General features: G+C 34.2%; 1 protein-coding gene across 5 annotated transcripts; it reads right to left on the bottom strand.

Moving 5' to 3' along the window:
* Positions 1-881: 881 nt before the first annotated feature.
* On the bottom strand, positions 882-20,262 carry LOC123893601 (exocyst complex component SEC3A-like). 5 transcript variants are annotated; one of them, XM_045943361.1, is made up of 25 exons: positions 19,787-20,262; positions 18,980-19,050; positions 18,305-18,385; positions 16,664-16,731; positions 16,451-16,553; positions 16,049-16,197; positions 15,444-15,561; positions 14,587-14,691; positions 10,883-10,984; positions 10,655-10,792; positions 9,763-9,891; positions 9,604-9,684; positions 9,440-9,514; positions 8,160-8,303; positions 7,941-8,073; positions 7,744-7,808; positions 6,808-6,978; positions 6,646-6,722; positions 4,650-4,731; positions 3,387-3,484; positions 3,154-3,262; positions 2,986-3,057; positions 1,561-1,626; positions 1,397-1,486; positions 882-1,177 (listed from the first exon to the last, which is right to left on the bottom strand). In XM_045943361.1, exons 1-25 carry the CDS (start codon positions 19,965-19,967, stop codon positions 1,067-1,069), a joined length of 2,619 nt encoding a protein of 872 aa, XP_045799317.1. In that variant the 5' UTR covers positions 19,968-20,262; the 3' UTR covers positions 882-1,066. The 5 variants fall into 5 exon arrangements, with proteins under 5 accessions (XP_045799317.1, XP_045799318.1, XP_045799315.1 ...); XM_045943362.1 differs by having other exon boundaries at positions 2,986-3,036; XM_045943359.1 differs by having other exon boundaries at positions 9,604-9,891.
* Positions 20,263-20,920: the final 658 nt, after the last annotated feature.

Here is a 20,920-nt window from a genome sequence, read left to right as displayed (position 1 = left end):
TTAGCAAATTTTTTAAATAATAAATACAATATTTTTAACATTTTCATTGTCTTTTGAGTAAAAAAAAAAAGAAAACATTTTCATTGTTTTTTAAAAAATGCAAATAATTGCTGGTTAAGTCAGTTGAGCTAAGGGTTAAAAGCAGGAGGTCCAGGGTTCAAGTCCTGACAATAAAACACGAATCTTACCAAATCAAAATAGAAAATAGAAAATAGTTTCAAAAAGTAAACTTGATCTAATATATCTTTGCTTACCTGTTTAAATAAAAAGTTTCCTTGGTATAATGCTATTATGCCCATAGGTACCTATTAGGTACTTATATAGGTACTTATTAGGTACTATCATTGGAGCAAAACTCATTGAGTACCTAATAGGTACTGCTTCTCAAATAGGTACCCTCTCTCTTCTTATTATAATATATTTTTGTGGGACCTACTTATAAAGATGTAGTATTTTGATGAGATATAGAGTTATTAGTGGGACCGATTTAGAACTTTTTAAGATGTGCTGGGTTGGAAGGATTGAGTACTTGTTAGGTACTATTATTAAAAAATAATAAATGAGTGATGTGTACACGTGAGATTTAGTTAATTACTCAAATTTGGAAAGCCGATGCTCTAAGTGTTATGATGTTAAAAACGTTCAAATGTGATTAATTTTCCGTAAGAATATAGTTACTTAAAATTATGTGCAAAAGATGATAAAAAAAAGAAGGTATCGGGAGTACTTTTTAATTAATATTATTTTTGGGAAAGCACCAATACTTTTTTTATAAAACTTGAAAGTAAACAGACTATTTGATCCGGCACTCAATCATAGTACTCCATTGGAGTGGTTTCCACTTTCAGTACCCCGCAACAATAGTTAAAAAACACATGAAATAATTAGTAATATTGAAACAATTAAAACATGAAACTATCACAAAATTAGATATCTACTCATTAAATTCTCTGGATGAGGCATTATAATGCTTGTGTCGAGTAAAGAAAATGCACTTCATTAAGAAAATTACATTTCATCTTAGTAGTAAATAAAAAAGAATGACCAAATGAAGATACATAAACCTTTACATCTTGGCTAAAAGCTCTCTCAATTCTGCTGTAGTAGGGACTGACTCAGCAGGGTAAATCTTGGCAACAAGTTGGACAAAACTGTCATACTTATCAACAAAATCCTTCTGCCATAGTTTGGGGAAACAAAAATCAGAACATAAATATGTACCAATTATAAGCTATGTGAGCGGAGTATTACTGTTTCTATTACGGTTTCATTTTTATATGCATCTTCAAAGTTAGTAGTAATGCTCTTAGCTACAAAGCAATCGTAAGACCTTCGGAAATTGGGGTTGGAAATATTTACTTCATGATTTTTGATTCATTCTTATGAATATGCATACCTTGCATTTATCCCACAAGGAAGGTAACAGTTCCTCTGAAGTCAAATTCTTTTGCAATTTCTTATACATTGCACCAATGGACCTGTCCATCTATTTAAAAAACAAAGACAATTCACAAATTATGCCACTTGCATATAAGGATTATATAAAATAGATAGGCTTACCCCTGACAAACTGGATTTTAGCATCTTTCGAAAATCCACTTTTGACAGCCCAAGCTGGAAAGGAATCTGAAATTGATGTATAACACAATCAAATTGTGAAGGTAGAAAGTGAAATATCTGGATGTAGATGCCAAATTTGGCTATCTATTTCATCCACAAGAAAATAAACAAAAATGAAAAATCACGAGGTGCAAACGTAAAATCCTTTACGCTGTATAATGGTGTGCAATAACTCTGATGGAGATGGTAATCTTTTAAAAGAAAATTAAAAGAAATTAAAAGACGCGATAGGTGTCAGGTCAATTTGAAGATGAAGATCATATTGAGTTAGAGAAATTTTGTAGATTAAGGAAAATGAGAAATGTTTGAGTGATTTGCACTCAGGTGAGATCCTCTATTTCGACGGTCTTAATAAATATAATTTACATTTACAAAGAAATTAACGATATTGCTACTACCAAAGTGCATGAATGATATTACCTAATGGCTAACGGAGTACATGAATTTGTTTGCTACAAATCCCAATACTAACAACATTAATTCCAAGACAACTGAATAACACTAGTAAATTATTGGAAAGAGGACTGCACTAAAGTGGACAAAGTAATAATAGGATGAAACGATGACTCAAAAGTAGGGACCAAGTATTAGAAGTGCATATAACATCTTAGAATTTGAGTTGGACCTAACTCAACCCTAGAAAACCGGTTTATAAGATGAGGACTACCCAAACTTCCGAAGCATTAATGAGGTCATATCTCTAGGAAATAAGGTTTAAACCCACATCCTCACACCCAACACAATAAGGGTGTTGGAGGTTGCAATATAGGAAATCGAATTCCCAATTGAGGGGAGGACTGCAATTAAGGCAAAATTTCCAACACCCCTCCCCTCACGCCCAAGCCCAATGAGCCTGAAGCATGGACGGTGAGGGCAGCCAAACAACAGATCTAGCATAGACTCTAATACCATCTTAGAATTTGAGTTTGACCCTTCATGCCCGAGCCCAATAGGCATAGAGCATGAACGATGCGGGCAACCCAAATTCCGCAATTAAGGCAGCAAGGGGCGGACCACATTTAAGGTGGAATTTCCAATATAACACAATCTTGACACGGTATAAATATGGACAAGGAACCAGATACTTCTCTCAGTTTACACTTCAAGAATGAACAGACAGGAATCCATTATAGACTAACATGAATCAAAATGAATAACTAAAGACAAGTACATACGTGATAAGTTAATCTACACCTTTCATTTCCATACTTTATACTTGATGCCCAAAAAGGATTTTTGGAATTGATCAACAATGATTAGTTCTATAATGTAGGAGAAACATTGCAAACTTGTTTAATGAATAAATTCTGATATATAGGAATGCTGTAAAGCAGGATCTATGAAAGATTACGGAAACAAACAAACCTCTTCGGGTGAAACATTATTTAAAATCAAGTCCTCAATCCTTCGAGCAAACTGGAAAAGGCGTTCAAATTGCTTTTCAAGGCAGAAAATGGATAATGAGATATTTCCAACAGGGTATAAATTAAAGTATGGTCAACAACCAGAACAAAATAGAGAATAAATACTTACATAATAGATAATCATGCTAATATGGCGTGAGCATGATTGCTCATACGCTTCACTAGCTTGATGATAAAACTTGGCCAAAGTAGGCACCACATTGGCTAGGTCATACAAACTGAGCAAAACAAACAAAATAACAAGTGAAAATCTTCTTGTCTTCTTATACAGAATCAACTTAACATACAGGGAAAATTGAAGCCGCCTTGAGCTTCCACTTTGCCTGGGAAATGGAAACAAACCTATTCTGAAAAGCAGCATAGTTCTCTATAAGGAAAATATCTGCATACTTTGGCTCTGTTTGTGCAAGTCTTTCCAAAGTTACAAACATTATGCTAACCTATCAAGCAACAAGCCCATCAGAAAGCAATATGCCGATATTAGTTACATATTGTTGAAACAGATGTCAAGAAAATAAAATGACCAAAAAAGGAAAAATATTGAATACTTGGACTGCAGATGAGAGGGTAAGCAGTAAACAATTGAAACCACCCTTGGTATTTATCAACACTATATTGATGATTTAAGACTATCAATTCTTCACTACGGTCCAACAAGAGTATAGGTAAAACATTGAAAACAATAATTTCTTTTATTTCATATTTAAATCTTTGAAAACATTATGGTATTTTTGTAATTAAATTAATTATTATTTATCAAGGACAAAGTATACCTAACACTAACAGTACTATGGGTGTTGTTATTCACTAAAAATGTTGATAATTGCCCATAACCGCCTTCAAAGTCCGTAAATATATGTAAAAGGTGCTTTTTAGTGGATAACAGCACCTATGGTACTGTAGGCAATTTTTGTCCACTTATTAAATGACATTGCATTATTTACACCAAATGTAGCATAAGAGAAAAAGAATACGGAATAAAACAATTAGGAAACACCTAATGTCAAAAGAAACAAAGGAAGCCTCTCAAAAGTCAGAAGCATAATCTAAGTAGATACAAGGAGACTATCATAAAAAAATAAATCCTCTCAAAAATCAAAAGCATATATAGATGCAAGGACACTATCCTACCTTGAAGAATGTTTATGGATAGAAACCATATATAGGATGATAACTATTGCAATATATTCCAACTAAATGCACCACAAGCATGAAACACCTTAACTATATTTCTTCTCCCACAACCTCAATTGTGAAGGAAAAAAGCAGGTAGAGTTAACATATTCAAGAGTGGTAGGGTGATTACCTAGATTTATTATAGTTTCATCATTTTAGGAAAGTAAGTACATTAAAATTAACTAGATATCTCATGGAAGTTCAGTATGAGATAGCACAAAACAATTAGGAGAGTTTAAAAGGAATTAAAACTCTTGAATGAAATGATTGAATTGCGAGATACTAAACCCTCCGCCTTATGTATGTATTTATTATAAGAGCTAATATCATAAAATGTAAACAATATATTCTAAATAATAGGAATAAAGGAAACTAAATCACGGTAATATCTCAACAAAAACAACACAGTTCTTAAAAGGAATCGCTTACAAATTTCATGTATGCTTGGTCAACCAAATCCCTAGACTGTCCAGCGATGTATTGCTCCATCTTTGTTGCAAGGGTTGCAAATCTATAAGAAAATAGTGAAAACATTACTCAATGCCGTAGAACCTAGACATTAAATACAGATTGGAATTAAATAGTGTAGCTGGCATGATTATGGAAGCAGCTTATCAACTTAAACCTATCAAGCACTGACAAAAATACGGACACTAGACAAGATATTGACACATCAACACTGATAATAATTTGAAAAATAAAAGTAATTGCAGGTAACCACATGTGTCGGTGACACCGGACATGCCTTCAATCTATAGAGTCGTGCTACATAGAATTCAACCTATGACGAAGCATGTAAACTTCTTCTTGAGGTGCACAGTGTCTAGGACATTTCCTACACTGACACACATTGAACACTCCTCTTCAAATGTCCTACACAGACACCCATATGACACCCATTGAACACTTCTCTTTAAATAATTACTTTTTAATGGTTTGGATATGTGAAATGGATACTTAGCAAGTTGACTAACATTCAAATAAGTCTCAATGCTTGAAAGGCACAACTCTTATAAAAAAAATTCAATTTTTCAAGAAATATCTATCGGTCTCAAATGTTGCTCTTTCCACTTTTCATCTATACAACCTACACATGTACATAACTACATATATAGGGGATGTATCAAGTGAGAGTTGATAAGGGAGAGGATCAAATATTGACCAAAATCATATATGGTCAAGATTAACATCTTTTATGTTATTAGCTAATATGCTCTCTAGTGTTCTATGTTATAGATATTTATTGTGTTAGTGTGTGCATGTTGATGCTGTGTCTGATGTTTGCGTCTATGGTCGTGCTTCACAAACATCAACTTTTTCCCTTAAAGTCCAAATGATGTCTTTATTCTCAGGCTTTCCAAATAAACCAAAACAATATATTGGCTAATAAATGTACACACATAAATGAGCATTCGTGATTTGATATAATATCAGAGAAATATCACTCCCACTATCCCACAATAATTGTTGCATTTGACAACTTCACACAGATTAAGAAAAAGATTTAACTTGTATACACCGACAATGAAAAACTTTTTCACAAGTACATAAAATCAAATCACTCCACGATGCCAAAATTTTGATTGGACGCATGTGTAAAAAATATTTACACTATCAGTGCATAGAAATTAATCTCTTAAGAAGATGTGATAAAGGAAAGAACGAGAGTTGTGATTTTATTAAAAATGCAAAGTGGAAAATAATAACTTCGGAGTGATTCACATGGTATTAATTAGAAGGTACAAAAATCAATTAAAACTATATTGAAAATTGAAAATGACAAACTTTATGCAACATCTTTTATGAAAATGTGATACTTTATACTTATTATGGGACAGAGGGAGTTATTAGCAACATTGTCCAATTTTCTCCGCCCATATCTCTGCTGCTATTAATTTCCATCTCTTTAACATTAAACACACACATCAATGGCAATGGGTGCTCACATGAATATAAGGTTGATAATTTAAACAATTAAACGTATTCCTGATATATAAACAAGCAAACATGCTAATTTGATTTGACAACATCATCAGCAATCCTTCTCTATTATCCATTTGCATGCATGTCAGTATATTTCCAGACAGATCAGCAACTTTAGATGGCATATTTATAGTTTCATCTAAACAATGGACTAAACAAAAAACAAATTCTCTGAAACTCAATGATGTACGAATGTCATCTAAACTTAATGAGGTTCACAACAGAAGAAAATGATTCCCTGATTAACAATCTTCAATAGAGTTAGATAGACTTTTTCACTACATCTAGTAGATAGAATCATAGAATATTCTAGGTTTTTCTACATTCTAAATTCTGTATAACAAGCTAAAAACTAAAAAGTGGACAGCTGAGCTATCATTCTAAAACATCTCAATTACTTTGCAGAAATAAGGGAAAAGTAGACTCCAAAGATCCATTTTACCTGGGAATGTAGGGCAGGACACTTTGTTTAGCATTGCGCTCACACTTTTCAATATTATGACAAGAATCATCAACATACTAAAAATTTGCAATTAGATGAATTGGGTTAGCATCTCAATCTTCTAAATGTAATTGGAAATTCTATATAAAGCTAGTCACATACACGAATGAATAGCATAGATATCCGACACTCAAGTTCACTGAGCATAAGGCTGACAAATCTTGATGCATCAGCTTTTTGACCAGAGAGATAGCGTTCTGTTATTCCATGCATTGATATGCAGCATAAAGGATCAATCTTACATGCCCAATCCACAACAGCATAGAAGTCTTCCTGAAATCATATAAATTACAAAGCAGCATTATAGGAGCTCAATCTTTTAACTTATTTATCAGGTTCCACAGAAACAGAATATGAAACGATATTGCAGTGACTTACAAAAAGATAAGTTGAAACGATATTGCAGTGACTACAAGTATTCTAACTAATAGCTGCTCTTATAAGTTTAAATCAACTTTTGTACCTCAACATTTTGACAAGATCCCTGATCCAAATAGTGATCGTCACTTATATGGCACAGCCGCATAAGGGCATTTTTGTAAGTTAAACACTAAGCATTTAGTTCAATTGAGAAGTTCCTATATAAGGTAGAAGCTAATTTTTTTTAAGCCAGAAGCAAATCCAAACTAGGCCTTAATAAAATCGAGAACCTCATAACGAATTGTCCACTTATAAGAAACAATTTTGTCATCACTCCATAACATCAAATATGTTATGTTCAGATTATGCAAGATAAAACACAGAGTTGATATGGAGAATTGACAAGGTTTTTTTCCACATTATCTGGGATTTTAGTCCTCATGTGTATCATAGCAGTTATGATAACAATAAGAAAAAGATATGGAACAAGACAATAACATTTTCATCAGGAAAAAGACAAAAAAGATCTATCACCTTCTAACATGACTATCATATGTAACAAGAGAAGATCCAGATCCTTTCATCTCATATCAGAAATTCAAACTGTAAGACAGACAGACACACACACACACACAGAGAGAGAGAGAGAGAGAGAGAGATATTTTATTCTAAGCATACTTGAATTCCATCAAGCAAATCCTGAAGTGATTCGTTTAAAGCTGCAAGCTCCGCAGGACTCATATCTGGAAAATTGAATAAATAAATGCTCAAATTATGGAACAACTGATGACAACAGAGGAAAATCAAACCATAATATTTAATTATAAAATTTAAGCATTTAGAAAGGATAATTGTTGAGAGTGAGGTATATGTACTGGATTTACTATCATTCTCATCAATGTCTGCAATTCCCAAATCATCATCATCGTTAGCATCATCATTGTGTCCAGATTTATTACCATCAAGTGGAGGAGCTTCGAAGCACATGAAGTGTGCAAAAAAAGAACTCTGAAACATAAATCATGAATAGTTACACATTCAAGTTATTAAAGATAAACTAGTTTCAATTAGGAGAAAATATTAAGAACTTTCACCTCATCCACCATAAGTGGGATAAAAACGGTGAGCATCTTTGCATATGCATCAGAAACTGCCGAAGAGTCAGCAGAATTTACATTCTGACCAGGACCTGGGGAAGTTTTAGATTCTGCACGAAGTTCATTAGCAAACTCACGGACCTGCGAAGAGAAGCATGAAGCTTTAGATTCTGTAAACACACTATTCTACCAAAACATAACAAGCTACTAAATATGGCCTAGAAACCAACCCAAAATAATATGAACAAAGAGAATAAAAGATTTGTTTCCATTAAGAGAGTTGGTTGATTGGATCAAAGGGAAATCATTTAACTAATGATTTGGCACATTGTCTTTCTAGGTCTCCTTTTACCTCAACTAGTCTCCCCCTAATCTACTCTTCTAACTTGGGCATCTATAGAAATTACACATACCCAACCACCTAAGTTAAAATTCTATTTTGGGCACACAAAAAAAGAAGTTAAAATTCTATTTATTCTCCACAAAAGGTGCTACCTTAAATTTATCTCTAATGCAATCATTCCTAATACTATCATGTTTTGGGTGCCCATGTGTCAACGGTCTTAACACTTGGTCATTATAAATTTGAGCTTAGACTTAACCCCACAAACCCAACTTATAAGGTGAGGATTGTCCAAACCTTATAAGTACTACATCAAAGAATATAGATATAGACTAACACTTCATCAAAGATAAACTAGGCAGAGGACTAATTTATACAGTTTATATTCCTTTGGGACAACGATTGGCAGATGTGTCATCTAAAGAACTTCCCACAAATTGGTTTCAAGATCTCATAGGGAAGAGGAGAACAATGGACATATATCCACCATCTCGCATAGCTTTTTCTTTATTTTCTTTTACTCGAACAAAATTGATAGCCTGTAACATAACTCTAATATAGGAAAGCAGTGGTAAGGATTAGTATATATACATAACAAAAATTCGTTGTACATTTAAATGATTCAGAAAAAATTTCTTCCACCTGTTTTGTATCACTCAAAAGATATCCAGGAAAGAGAGATTACATTGCATTTTTTTTACTGTGTCCAAGACATTTCATAAAACATCATGCAACTAAAGATTTTATTTAGCAACTTTTGTTTCAAAACCTTTATTTTTTCAAAGTAATTACATCAGTGAATATTTCCACATGTATAGTGGTCATTTCTCAGTTCCTAAAATGCTCAAGTGCAAGTCATAGCATGACGTTACTACCAAAATATCAAGAAATAAAAAATAACAATAATACAGTATGAGTATTTGTAATCTCAGACCTCCCTGCGAAGAAGCAAGTTTAGAGAACAACAATAAGCCTTTTTCAATGGGCCCAAGCAATTCTTGTCAAGAACCTGCATGTTGAGGATACAAAGAAATGAACTCAAAAAATAAAGGTATGCAAAACAAAACATCGAGAAGATGTTGCAGTTCGTAATTAAACCTTTAAATGTTGCAAAAGGCGTGCATATGTCCTGCACTTGTATCGCAGGTCAGAATGATCTGGCCTTTTCAACTGTCCTCGCTGTTTAGAACAAGCAGACAAAGTGAAAATTAAAGATTTTAAGTTTATAATTCCATAAATAATGTATGCAGAAAATACCTGAGAAAAGTAACTTTTATCATTCATCAAGAAATCAACAAAAGTAGCAAAGTAATTCCTCAAAAATTCAGAAACTTTCGTGACAAAAATAGATTTTATTATTTGAAGTTCTCCTCGCTTCTCTTTAAACTGCAGAAATAGATAAACCACCATTAAAACCAATGAATTTTAGATCGTAAAACTGTTTTAGTTAGAATATAGGAAAAATATCTCATAATATCTTCAATGCATCATGTAGAATAATTTAGATTATCTTTTAAAACTGGTTTTCATATTTCCTTTAAGGTTTATTTGGTTTGAGAAAATATTTTCTGATATCGTTTTCTGCTGCCCTTAATAATTACAGAATGTGCCCTTTATTTCATGTTTTCAAAGATTTTTACATGAACCAATGAAAAATAATTGAAAGCAGGAAAACAAACATGACAATGAGTGAAATTATTGTGATTTATTAGTGAAAAATGAAAATAGAATATATTTTCTCTGATCAACAAACCTTTGGGTTTTATGGTTTGTTTCCTTATTTAATCAAGATTATGTGTTAAGGACTAGGACAAACAAAAGGTCAATGCTTTGTGTTATATCCATCACAGCAAAAAAGAAACAACTATTTCAGGTGTTTCAATCACATATTATCTCTCACTCTTCCCCTATCTAAAACCTTACATTTTCACCGCTTTCTTTATTTTCCACAGCCAAGAATACTCCAATATCATAATAGGGACATAATGGTAGCAACTAACTAATAAATAAAAATCATAACTTCCTCCTTAAAACAATTTTATTTCTTTCATTTTTTAACAAAAGAAAACAGGCTTGTATCACCATGAACTGTTTTGTTACCAAATTATTTGCAGCTTTCCCATATTAACAAATAAGGCAAAGAACATACAGCTCTCATTTTTACATAAGCAGGATCGATGGTAGAAGCTTGAAAACCACGCAAGGCACCAATCAACCACTCACACGCTTCTTCATTTTGAAGCATTTGTGCTTCATCAAATGAATCTCCTGTCAAAAATGCTGAATACTACAGAAAATGAAAATTCATTAAAATAATAATTAAGTATATTAAATTCATTAAACTCAAACTATGAAAATTCACCACGCAAAGACATACCTCAGGGGGGATATTCAATTGCTCAAGAAGTTTATCAAGCTCTTCAATGAGAGATTTGTTATTTACTGATTGCATTTCCAATTTGTTATTGCGGATTTCAATCTAGAAATACAAAAAATAAAGTGAACAAAGAAGATGTCATTTTTTTTAATTAAAGAAGAAATTCTTTAAGACAGAGAAAATCGTTATAAAGGATTAAGAGGATACGAAAACCTCCTTACAGAAAAGAAAACAAACAAGAGATTAAATAACACATCAATCCAGCAAAGCTACCCAATCTCTCAACAATGTATAAGAGAAACCCTGGTAAAAAGACCATAAGTTTTACATCAAATATATAACCCGGATGTGTAAACTTAGCCTAAAGATGCATATAACTTTCCAACCATATGCACCAAAGAGTGACACTGATTGAATATTGACACAAATATTAGTCTTCTTTTAATCTAAAGAGAGCATAAAATATTAATATCCAACTTCAAAGTTAAGGTAGTTGACTATGATTTTAAGTGATAGCTGTAACAGAATGTGATTCTGTTATTTGGTAAAACATACTGTAGACTTTATTACTTCCCCCTCAAAGTAAAGGTAGTTGACTCAGAGTGCTCTTGTCTGCAACCTTAGGCTTGTCTCTGATTGAGAAATCTTAGAGGACAAAGTGGCTTAGTGAGAAGGTTGGCAATTGGCCACTTGCTGAAATATATGCTAGACAACTAGACTTTTACTGATCACCTTCTCTCTAAGGAAGATGTCCAACTGTTGAAGTAATGGGTTTGGTTTTTGCATGTAATTGTTGAAGTTATGGGTTTTAGATAATACAAGAAGATAAATAAAGACTTTTGAATATGATAGTGTAAGGTTATAGAAAATGAGTTGATACTAACTTGATACAAGAGAGTAAACACTAACCCCTTCAAGAAGAAAATTACAATTGACATGTGATTTAACAAGGCAAAAATCAGGGTGAAACTCCAAATAGACAGAGTAGTCTCTTGTAAACTGACTGACAAATACTTACTAAATCTCTGATTATTTCTGGAATAAGAAGAGTCTTGAGTGTAAAATTAGTATGTGGCTTGAAAGTTGAATGAAATTATGCAGAGCTAATAGAGGTGAAGGCCAAACCATTGCCATTTTCGAGTAGAATCTGATAAGATCTGGGCAAAGAGATGTTGTCCAACAATTAGTAGTGTCATTGGTGATGTGGTGAGAGGCTCTTGAATCAGGATACCACATCTGAGAAGTACTATTGTCAGTTTCAGCAAGGTAAGATTGTGGTTGTCTTGATATTTCTGACTAGTGACTCGTGTATGAGTGGCCTCTGCCACCATGAAGAGGTGGTAAAGCCAGAGGTGACGTAGCGGAATACGAACACTGGGGAAAGAAGTTGGTGCCTTGGAATGAAGGCCAGAAGAATGGGGGCTGAAGGTGGAGGTCCCTTCCTCTAGTGTGAGCCACTGTAAGCAAGATGAAAAGGACTAGGCCACTGATTGAGCATCTGAGGAGAGGCTTTCCAGTGATTTGAATTATTACAAGCTGGAGGTATAAAATTCAAATATCAATGATAGTACACACTAGCCTCATGGCCAATGCTATAACATATTTGCCACTAAACACCAAATCTACCACCTGAGTGACCCCCACCACGGTAGTTTCCATACTGACTATGATAACTTTGCGACTGAGCAGGTCGTGAACTGGTTGAGGCAATGCAGCTTGGGAAATATTAACAGAGAGAGATTCAGTCAAAACAATTTCTTATACCTTCAATTTCTGCGGAAGAAGCATAGATTTGACTTTGGTTATGGGACACAAGCCAGGTCGGTAGTGTATACTGAATAATAGCTGAAAGAGCAATATAATCCTAGGGAAGACCACCACTAAGAATGGATTACAACTGGTCATGATGCGAAATTGGATCTCCAATCAAAATAAGAACATCAACATGAATTCGCACAGTATGGCATTAATCGGCGTGTGGAAGAACATGTGTTAAACTGAGTTGGCACAGATCTTATAACTCGTGGAAGGACTGACTCAGATAGTGTGCTGAAAAGACATATAAACAGCAAGGAATCTTGATGATCCCAAGTTGTATAAGCTGGATTCTCAACATCTAGGTCCTGATCATGCACAAAGAATCTTGGAGGGATATTAGGGTTTACCAGGTATTTGTGAAGTTTGTAGTGTTACTTCTAGGACAAAGTTCTTCGCATCGAGTTTGAGTGTGATTTGTTGTGCAAAAGTTTTGAAAACTTGATTATCCGTTGTTGCAGTAAGATTCGGAGTTTACTCCCATGGGTTTTGGATAGAATCATTTGAGTAAGAAAGAAACAGAAAGGAGAGTTCAGAGAGAATCAATATTCTGATTCTGCAATTCAAAATTTAATGGCTGAATACTAAAGAATGAGTATATACAGGGAGAATGTATCCTAACTGACTTAGGTTCAGTTTTTTGTTTCTTTTTTTGAAGAACAAAAGGGGAATTACCCCTGACTTAGGCTCAGCTAGTTGCATTTTACGGTGATATTTGTAACAGAGTGCGAGTTATTTGGTAAACTATACTATACAGTATACACTCTATTAGGGAGGTTTGCAAACCATCAGTTTTTTGTAATTAGGGTTGTCAAATGACCAATTATCCCAAAAGCTTAAGCTGTTAGGATAGAGCCATATCAATGACTTTATATTATTTCCAACACGCCCCCTCACGCAAGAGCCCACTTGGGCTTGAAGCGTGGATAATGCATAGGCCCACCTACCATATGCTTAAATTCCAAATTTTAATTAGAAAGTGAGGGGAGCGGGGATCTAACTCTAGACCACTTAGTCATAGAGGCTCTGATACCATGTCAAATGACCAATTATCCCAAAAACTTAAGCGGTTAGGATAGAGCCATATCAACAATTTTATATTATTTCTAACAAGGGTCTATCTCTATTCTTCTCTAATAAAATATCTGGTCCCCAACAGTATCCCCATTAACAGACAGGCTGAATACCAAAGAGAAGCCATACATATAATTTTATCACCGACAAATTCAGAGGCAGATCTTAGAAAGCAAATATTTCACCCTAGCATAGTACAGCCATAAACAACATGTTTCAACAAATTTTATCACTCTTTACACTAGTCAAATCCTTTGACGCTAACCAACATAAACTGCTTCAAATGAAAAGGACACGCCTAAGAATCAAGATTCACCAAATGTGCCATCAAACCATGTATTCCATTCCAGATTAAAGTGGAACTTGGAAGCTACGAACTTAACTTGGGAATTGTTTTGAGGCTAGATCAGGAGATAAAGGGTTTATTTTCATGGTTTGCTTCTCCTCCTGCTTACATTTTTCATTTTCACAATGTTCTGGTATTGGTTTTGGAAAAGAAAACTTTTAAAATAAAATAAATGTAAGCTATTAATATAAGTAGACAAAAGAGTTAACAGCAAAAAAAATATAATCAAAAGTATCTTCGCTATTTTGGTGACAACATCATAAAGAAAAAGAAGAACAGAGATTGAACCACAAAAAAAATAAAAAACAACCTAATAGACTTGTGAATGTGTCATGTGATGCATTTGTCAAGGAACTAAGAAATAAAATCAAATGAATGAACAGGGATTCCCATAAACACAGATATAAAACTGCAAAGAAAATTGTGAAAAGCCACAATGTGCTCCAACTTGAAGTGTACAAGCCCTTACTGATTCAATATCCTCCCTCATGTGTCGGAGTTTCACATTGAACATGCCTAACCATTCATCCATGTCTTCCACGCAATTTGAAGCAGCTTCAAGCCCTTTTAGCACCTTCAAGACACAAATTAGTATGAGTCACTTCATAAAACATGTGAATGCAATTTTAAACAACCAATTATGAGAAACACGAGGATTAATAAAATGAAGTAGTATTTTCCAATCATAGTTTAATGATTGACGTGGAAATGATGATATAAAATTGCAGCTTAAAATATCTGCACAAGGTTAAAGCTTTAGGAATGGAATTGTTGAGAGCCTCGCATCAACTAGCGATATGGCCCAAGTAGTGCTTATAACGCTTGGGCAGTTCTCACCTTACAAGCCATATTTCTGGGATTCAGTTAAGCCAAAAACCTAAGAATGGTAATAGTACTTACCCTCGACCCGTTATTGGACAAAGATCTCTGTTATTCCACCATCACCTGCCCACGTTCTAGATGTTCAGTCGTGGGTGTGAGAGGGAGTTTCAAGATTCATGTTTTTCCACTCCCATTATCACATGCTTCGAATTTTCAGTCTTCATCAGGAGGGGGGGTGTCGAGAGAGTCTTACATCGAGTAATGAGGTGGTCTAGGTTGTGCTTATAATGCTGGTGCAAAAGCCATTTTTGTGGGGTTGGGTTAGGCCCAAAATCTAAGGGATAAATCAAGCAAATTGGTTTATCTAAAAGGTAGAGAATCCAAGTTGTATTGGTTTTAAATAATTATAATCATAAAATGAAAAACATAAACGGATTTTTCAGTATGAATTCACAAGGGCAGAAAATCAAGCAATGATATAATCATCTGAAAGAATAGTTGTACCTCATCTATCAAAGGTTCACTTTCTAAAATAGCATGCACATTTGCTGCTTCCAGAGCCTGGAGCTCTCTTTTCAACCTTTCAGAAAAAGCCTCTGCTTGACTAATACCCGTGATATAACTGCCCATAAAAAACTATGACAATTTAATTCTACGCATTATTAATATTATAAAAGAAGATATGATTTAACATTTTTTATAGAGCCATAGATGAGTTATTTATGTATCCAACCAATGCAAGCACATAGTTGTTTCATTTGAATTCTTTTTGACAAAATGTAGATGCATCATGTTCAGTTCAGCACTTTCTATTTTTTGGGGAGTAGTAACACCACGAACGTCCTTGCGCCCTTTTGGATATAAACTAGTCCCTACTTAGGGGGTTGGCTTAGTTATATCCACAAGATCCTTCTAGTAGGTTTTAAAAATACACCAACTAATTTGTTGTGAATATCAGTCGTAAAGTATGGCCAAAGGTTTTATAAGGAAAGAGAGGCTTTCTATGAAATTGAATAAACTCTCTGTACCCATAAGATATTAATCATATTCTTACACATCACAAATATTTAACCTTGGCATACATATTAGAACAGAATGATAGCACCTACTTTCCCAAAAGAGCTTCCATGTCCTCTTCCTCTGCTTGTGAGACAAGGTCCTTTTCAACATTGACTTTCAATTCTGCTTCACTGACATCAGATACAACAGAAGCACCATCTGCTTGGTTATTTTGAGTGGAAACTGCAGGTGTATTTTCCTATATCACATTGGTGAAAATAAATAGACAGAACATAGGGACTAGAATAATTAACAGAAATTCGTCACCGAGTACATATTCATTAGAGTTTAACATTCTCAGCATTAAATCAAGGACTTCAATCCAAAGAGATAAGTCACCCTCAATCCAAAGCAATTAATGTTAAGTGCTTGAAATTAAACAAGTAAAGAAGACGACGAATGTAGCTTGATAGTAAAACTTCAGGTTTAAGCATTAGAAGACCACTATGCACCTTAGCCCAAAGAGCCATCTCCACAACATCAATACCAACAACCTTCGGAAGGCGACCCAGGGCATCTTTGCAGATATTCAAGATAGACAGCAGGAGGCGATTCCTGCAAAAAAAAGTAATAGACACTATGAACAAAAGTCCATCGCATTACATACAATCATAGATGATTGAAATTTACGTGATTCGATCATAAGTTTCTCTCAATGGTATAACCTGTCATCAATATTGCGCATTGTCCACTGTGGAGGAGCCACACTGTGATTTCTAAGGTTGTCAAATCCCTGTAAGACACACATTCATCAGTACCTCGCACCCCACCAGAAAAAGAAAAAGAAGATAAATAAAAGAAATTTTAAACAAACTTCAAAATAGAAAATGGATGTATCTTGATTTGCTTCTGTTCCAGAAACTGAGAACGTATTGAGAACATTGCCATGTAAATTGCGCTATTTAATTTTAGGCTAAATTGCATTTTTGGCCCCCTAAGTTTCAGAAACTTGCAATTTTGGCCCCTTATGTTTCAAAATAGCACTTATAGCCCCCTAAGTTTCAAAAAGTTGCGATTTTGGCCCTCTATGTTTCAAAATAGCAATTTTGGCCCCCTAAGTTTCAGTAGTTGCGATTTTGGCCACCTATGTTTCAAAATAGCACTTTTGGCCCCTATCTTTACCCCTTTTGCAAAAGGTCAATTTTGATCGAGTCAAAGTTGATGTGGTAAGTCACTTAAGTGACTCAGCTGCCACGTCAACATTTTTTTGTCATCTTATAATTAAAAAAACTAAAAGAATAAAAAAATAAAAGGAAGAAGTCACATGCTTTAAATTTATTCTTTCACTACGTTCAAAAAAAAAAATTTATTCTTTCACTAACACACATATATAATCTCAAATCCTAAAGAATTAACCAAATACTTCGTGACGTTTATTCAAAAGGATTTTTCACTATACGTAAAAAAAAAAACCTAATTCCAAATCCAAAAATAGGAAACAATGGAAATTGAAAACTCTTCGTGCTTTTTGTTATGTCTTTTTAATTATGTAATGACTTCATATATGTAATGACTTGATTTGTTATGTCATTTTGATTTAGAAAAGTGTCTTGAACTTCCATTTAGAAAAGTGTCTTGAACTTTCATTTTGCAAAAGGGGTAAACATAGGGGGTCAAAATTGCTATTTTGAAACATAGGAGGCCAAAATAGCAACTTTTTGAAATTTAGGGGGCCAAAAGTGCTATTTTGAAACATAGGGGGTCAAAATTGCAACTTCCTGAAACTTAGGGGGCCAAAAGTGCTATTTTGAAATATAGGGGACCAAAATCGCAACTTTCTGAAACTTAAGGGGCCAAAAGTGCAATTTAGCCTTAATTTTATTATTTATTTAGGTTTTTTTATTTTGTAATTAGGGTTTTTGATTTGGGATTCTCTATTGTTACTTATTAATGTTATTTAGGGATTTCATTCTATTTTGGAGTATCTTATTCCATCTTTTGATTAAGAAGAGCTTATTATGAAATCTGTGGCTTAATTGGGTTGGGTCTGCAAATAGACCTTCAGTGTACACAAGGAGTAATTGCTAGCAACACACTCTTCTGTTGATCGAAATTAAAATGGCTCCACTAAATCATATAGGCCCCACATAAATTTAGTTTTCAAAAGAGTGTGTTGGTTGCATAATTCTAGTGTACATATATGGGGTGCTTTTTATTACTAAATGAGTATATGTATTAAGTTTTCTTCATTCAAAGAGTAGAGGGACCCTAGGTTATCAACAGAGTACCCTGCTAGTATTGTCCTATCTCAATTATCTTCATAACATAAAGATTTGTATGGAAGAATGAAAAATATGGAACATTACCAATGTAAATGTACATCCACTGGGATCAGTTGTTACAACTTCTACTTTTGAGAGATGCTTCAGCTTGTATATCTTAGCAGGCTGCAAGAACAATCAATATTACACAACAACAACAGCAGCAGCAGCAGCAGCAGTCTTTTTCAAATGAACTTTAAGATAAAAGATAAAATATGTTAAAACATCTAACCAATACAAGTTTGGGGCAGGGGGCTGTGAGGTATTAGCTGAACCGGTTTCAGTTTATCTGTTTCTTTTACCAACAAAGGTAAGATGGACAATTTCTTCACTTCAGATAAAAGCAAAATGGATATGGCTAAACCTTGCAGCAAGGGTGATTGCCAAAGTCGTTAAGGATAAGTTTTATGTATTGAACGATTTAAATAAAAAAAAATTAGGCGACAAGGGTGGTGTGAGCATTATTTCAATGGAAGTCATAAAAAGGTCATTTTTGTTATGCAGTCTTTTTTACCTTTCTTGGGAAACCAGCATGCGAAAGATGGATTACGGAATAGGACGTGAACAGGAATCCTTTAAAAATAAATAAAAAAATACTAGTAACATGCAAGGAAAAAAAACAGCTTCTCTGGTTCCTTTGTGAAATGGAATGGGAATGGCAACAGTACAAATTCAAGCATCTCCCAAAGAGACAAAGAAGATAGGTGAGAAGGAAATCACCTCAAGAACTCCTCCATTCGAATACTTTAAAACTCGAAGAAAAGCTTTTGTCCGTTGAGTTTTCGCTTTTGCTACACAAAGTAACATGTAGTCACCAATAGTTTCCACAAATAAAAAATTAAACAACTAACTGATTGCAAAAGTAAGACAAGGTGACCATGCAATCACCTATACACATAGAAGAGTGGAGAAAAATAATATTTCTCCTCTCACCTCCCTTTCTATTCCATTTTGTACAACCAATAGAATCTTACCAGTATATAAGTCAGATAAATAAATTGCAAGCTAATGCCTCAGTTGCTAATTCCTCACATTCATACTAACTACAAGAGGGGAAAACCTACAATCATTTGTTAAATTAAAATAAAAAAAAAGCATAGTTTCTGATTTCTGATTAAACCCCTTTGTAGTTGTTGTTAATATTAAACAGAAATTGCCTATTAATTGGTTTCATAATCCACATAAGTATTTGAATGCATAAACGCTACATGTTAACTCCTTATGAAATCAAGTAAACTATGCTAATAAAACACCCTCGGAACCCAGTAATTACAACATTTCTCAAAAAGTATCTTGTTAATAATAATATATCAACAAAACAATCAGCACTACATTCGCTTATTCATCGAACGAAACGCACACATGCTACAAAATGTATTGCAATTAATTGATCAAATTTCACTCATAAGAGTGGAAACAAACTTTTCCGAACAGTGATTTCAGCATTATTGATAAACGATGATTAATTAATTAAGAAAGAAATCATAGAGAAAATGCAGAGAGTGAGAGAGTAATAATGGCGCATACTGGAGATAGCGAGAACCCTAGGTTTAGCCATTTGACGACCACCACCAAGCTTGGCCGCTTTTCCCCAGGTGCCATGAGTCTTGACGGTTCGGATGGAAATGACGATCTTCTGCTTGGTGCCTTCAATTGCAGCCTCGCAAGCTCGCCGGAGTTCGGCATCATCGGCGCTTGATTTCGCCATTTTCTAATCTCTGATCTGAGAGAGAATCGAGAACAGATGAAAAGTTTCGGAGAAGAAAGATGAAGGGTATTATTTTTAGGAATGAAATTTGTTAAAAACGGTTTCAGATTCAGTTGGAACTTTCTCTTTGCTTCCATTGTGACTCGTGTCACTTCGCGTTTTAACGCTACCAACGAATTATTAGTTGCAAAATTTGGCGCTCCATTGCATAATCTATTAATTTGCACTTTTTCGCGTTCAAATTTTCCATGCATAGTTTTTTCTTCCTATCCACGTCCCATTTCGTAATAATCGCTTTTTTAGTGAACCGTCCTTCTTAAAGCTATAGTGATTTGAAATGAGTAATCAGTCAATTTAGTCCCTAAACTATCACTCTCTCACCAATTCGGTCCCTAAACTATTAAAACCAACTAAAAGGTCCCTAAACTATATTCACATCCATCAATTAGGTCCCTAAACTATTTTTCATCCATCAATTTAGTCCTCCGTTATCTTTTCCGTTAATTGTTCTTTAAAACCCTAAAATCCAAAAGCTACTTTTACGCTTATATATCTCTTCTGGATCAACTCTCTCAACCCCATTAATTTAGTCCTCCGTCACCAACTCTTTTTTCTTCAACCCCCTTCAATTGCATCTTCTTATCTCTCTCTTCTCGATCAACTCTCTCAAATCATCTCAATCTGAAAACCCTAGCGCCACCTATACGCTCCAATTCCGGTTGTCGGCGTTGTTTTAAGGTACTTTTTTACTGTTTTTCGTTCTCACTTGTTGTTTTTCGTTCTACTGTTTTTGTAAGGGTTTGTAGGATATTCATGTTGCTTCCTTGTATCTCTTATTCCTATTTTGAAGCTTTTGTGCCAAATACTCATATATTTAACACGAGTACGTTACATCAAATTATAACCATTTTCTTTCATAATCTCATGAGGCTAGCTAAAAGTTTGTTACACAT

Source organism: Trifolium pratense, linkage group LG7, assembly GCF_020283565.1.
Source record: "Trifolium pratense cultivar HEN17-A07 linkage group LG7, ARS_RC_1.1, whole genome shotgun sequence".
NCBI classification, from domain to species: Eukaryota; Viridiplantae; Streptophyta; class Magnoliopsida; order Fabales; family Fabaceae; genus Trifolium; species Trifolium pratense.
This window is presented reverse-complemented; position numbering and strand designations above follow the sequence as displayed.

Bases quoted from the DNA above. Each gene is read 5' to 3' on its own strand.
- LOC123893601 (XM_045943359.1), bottom strand. From the start codon at position 19,967: ATGGCGAAATCAAGCGCCGATGATGCCGAACTCCGGCGAGCTTGCGAG. The intron at 16,554-16,663 runs GTTATACCATTG...TTTTTTTTGCAG, and splicing joins ATGCGCAATATTGATGACAG to GAATCGCCTCCTGCTGTCTA. The intron at 15,562-16,048 runs GTAGGTGCTATC...TTTTATGGGCAG, and splicing joins ATGGAAGCTCTTTTGGGAAA to TTATATCACGGGTATTAGTC.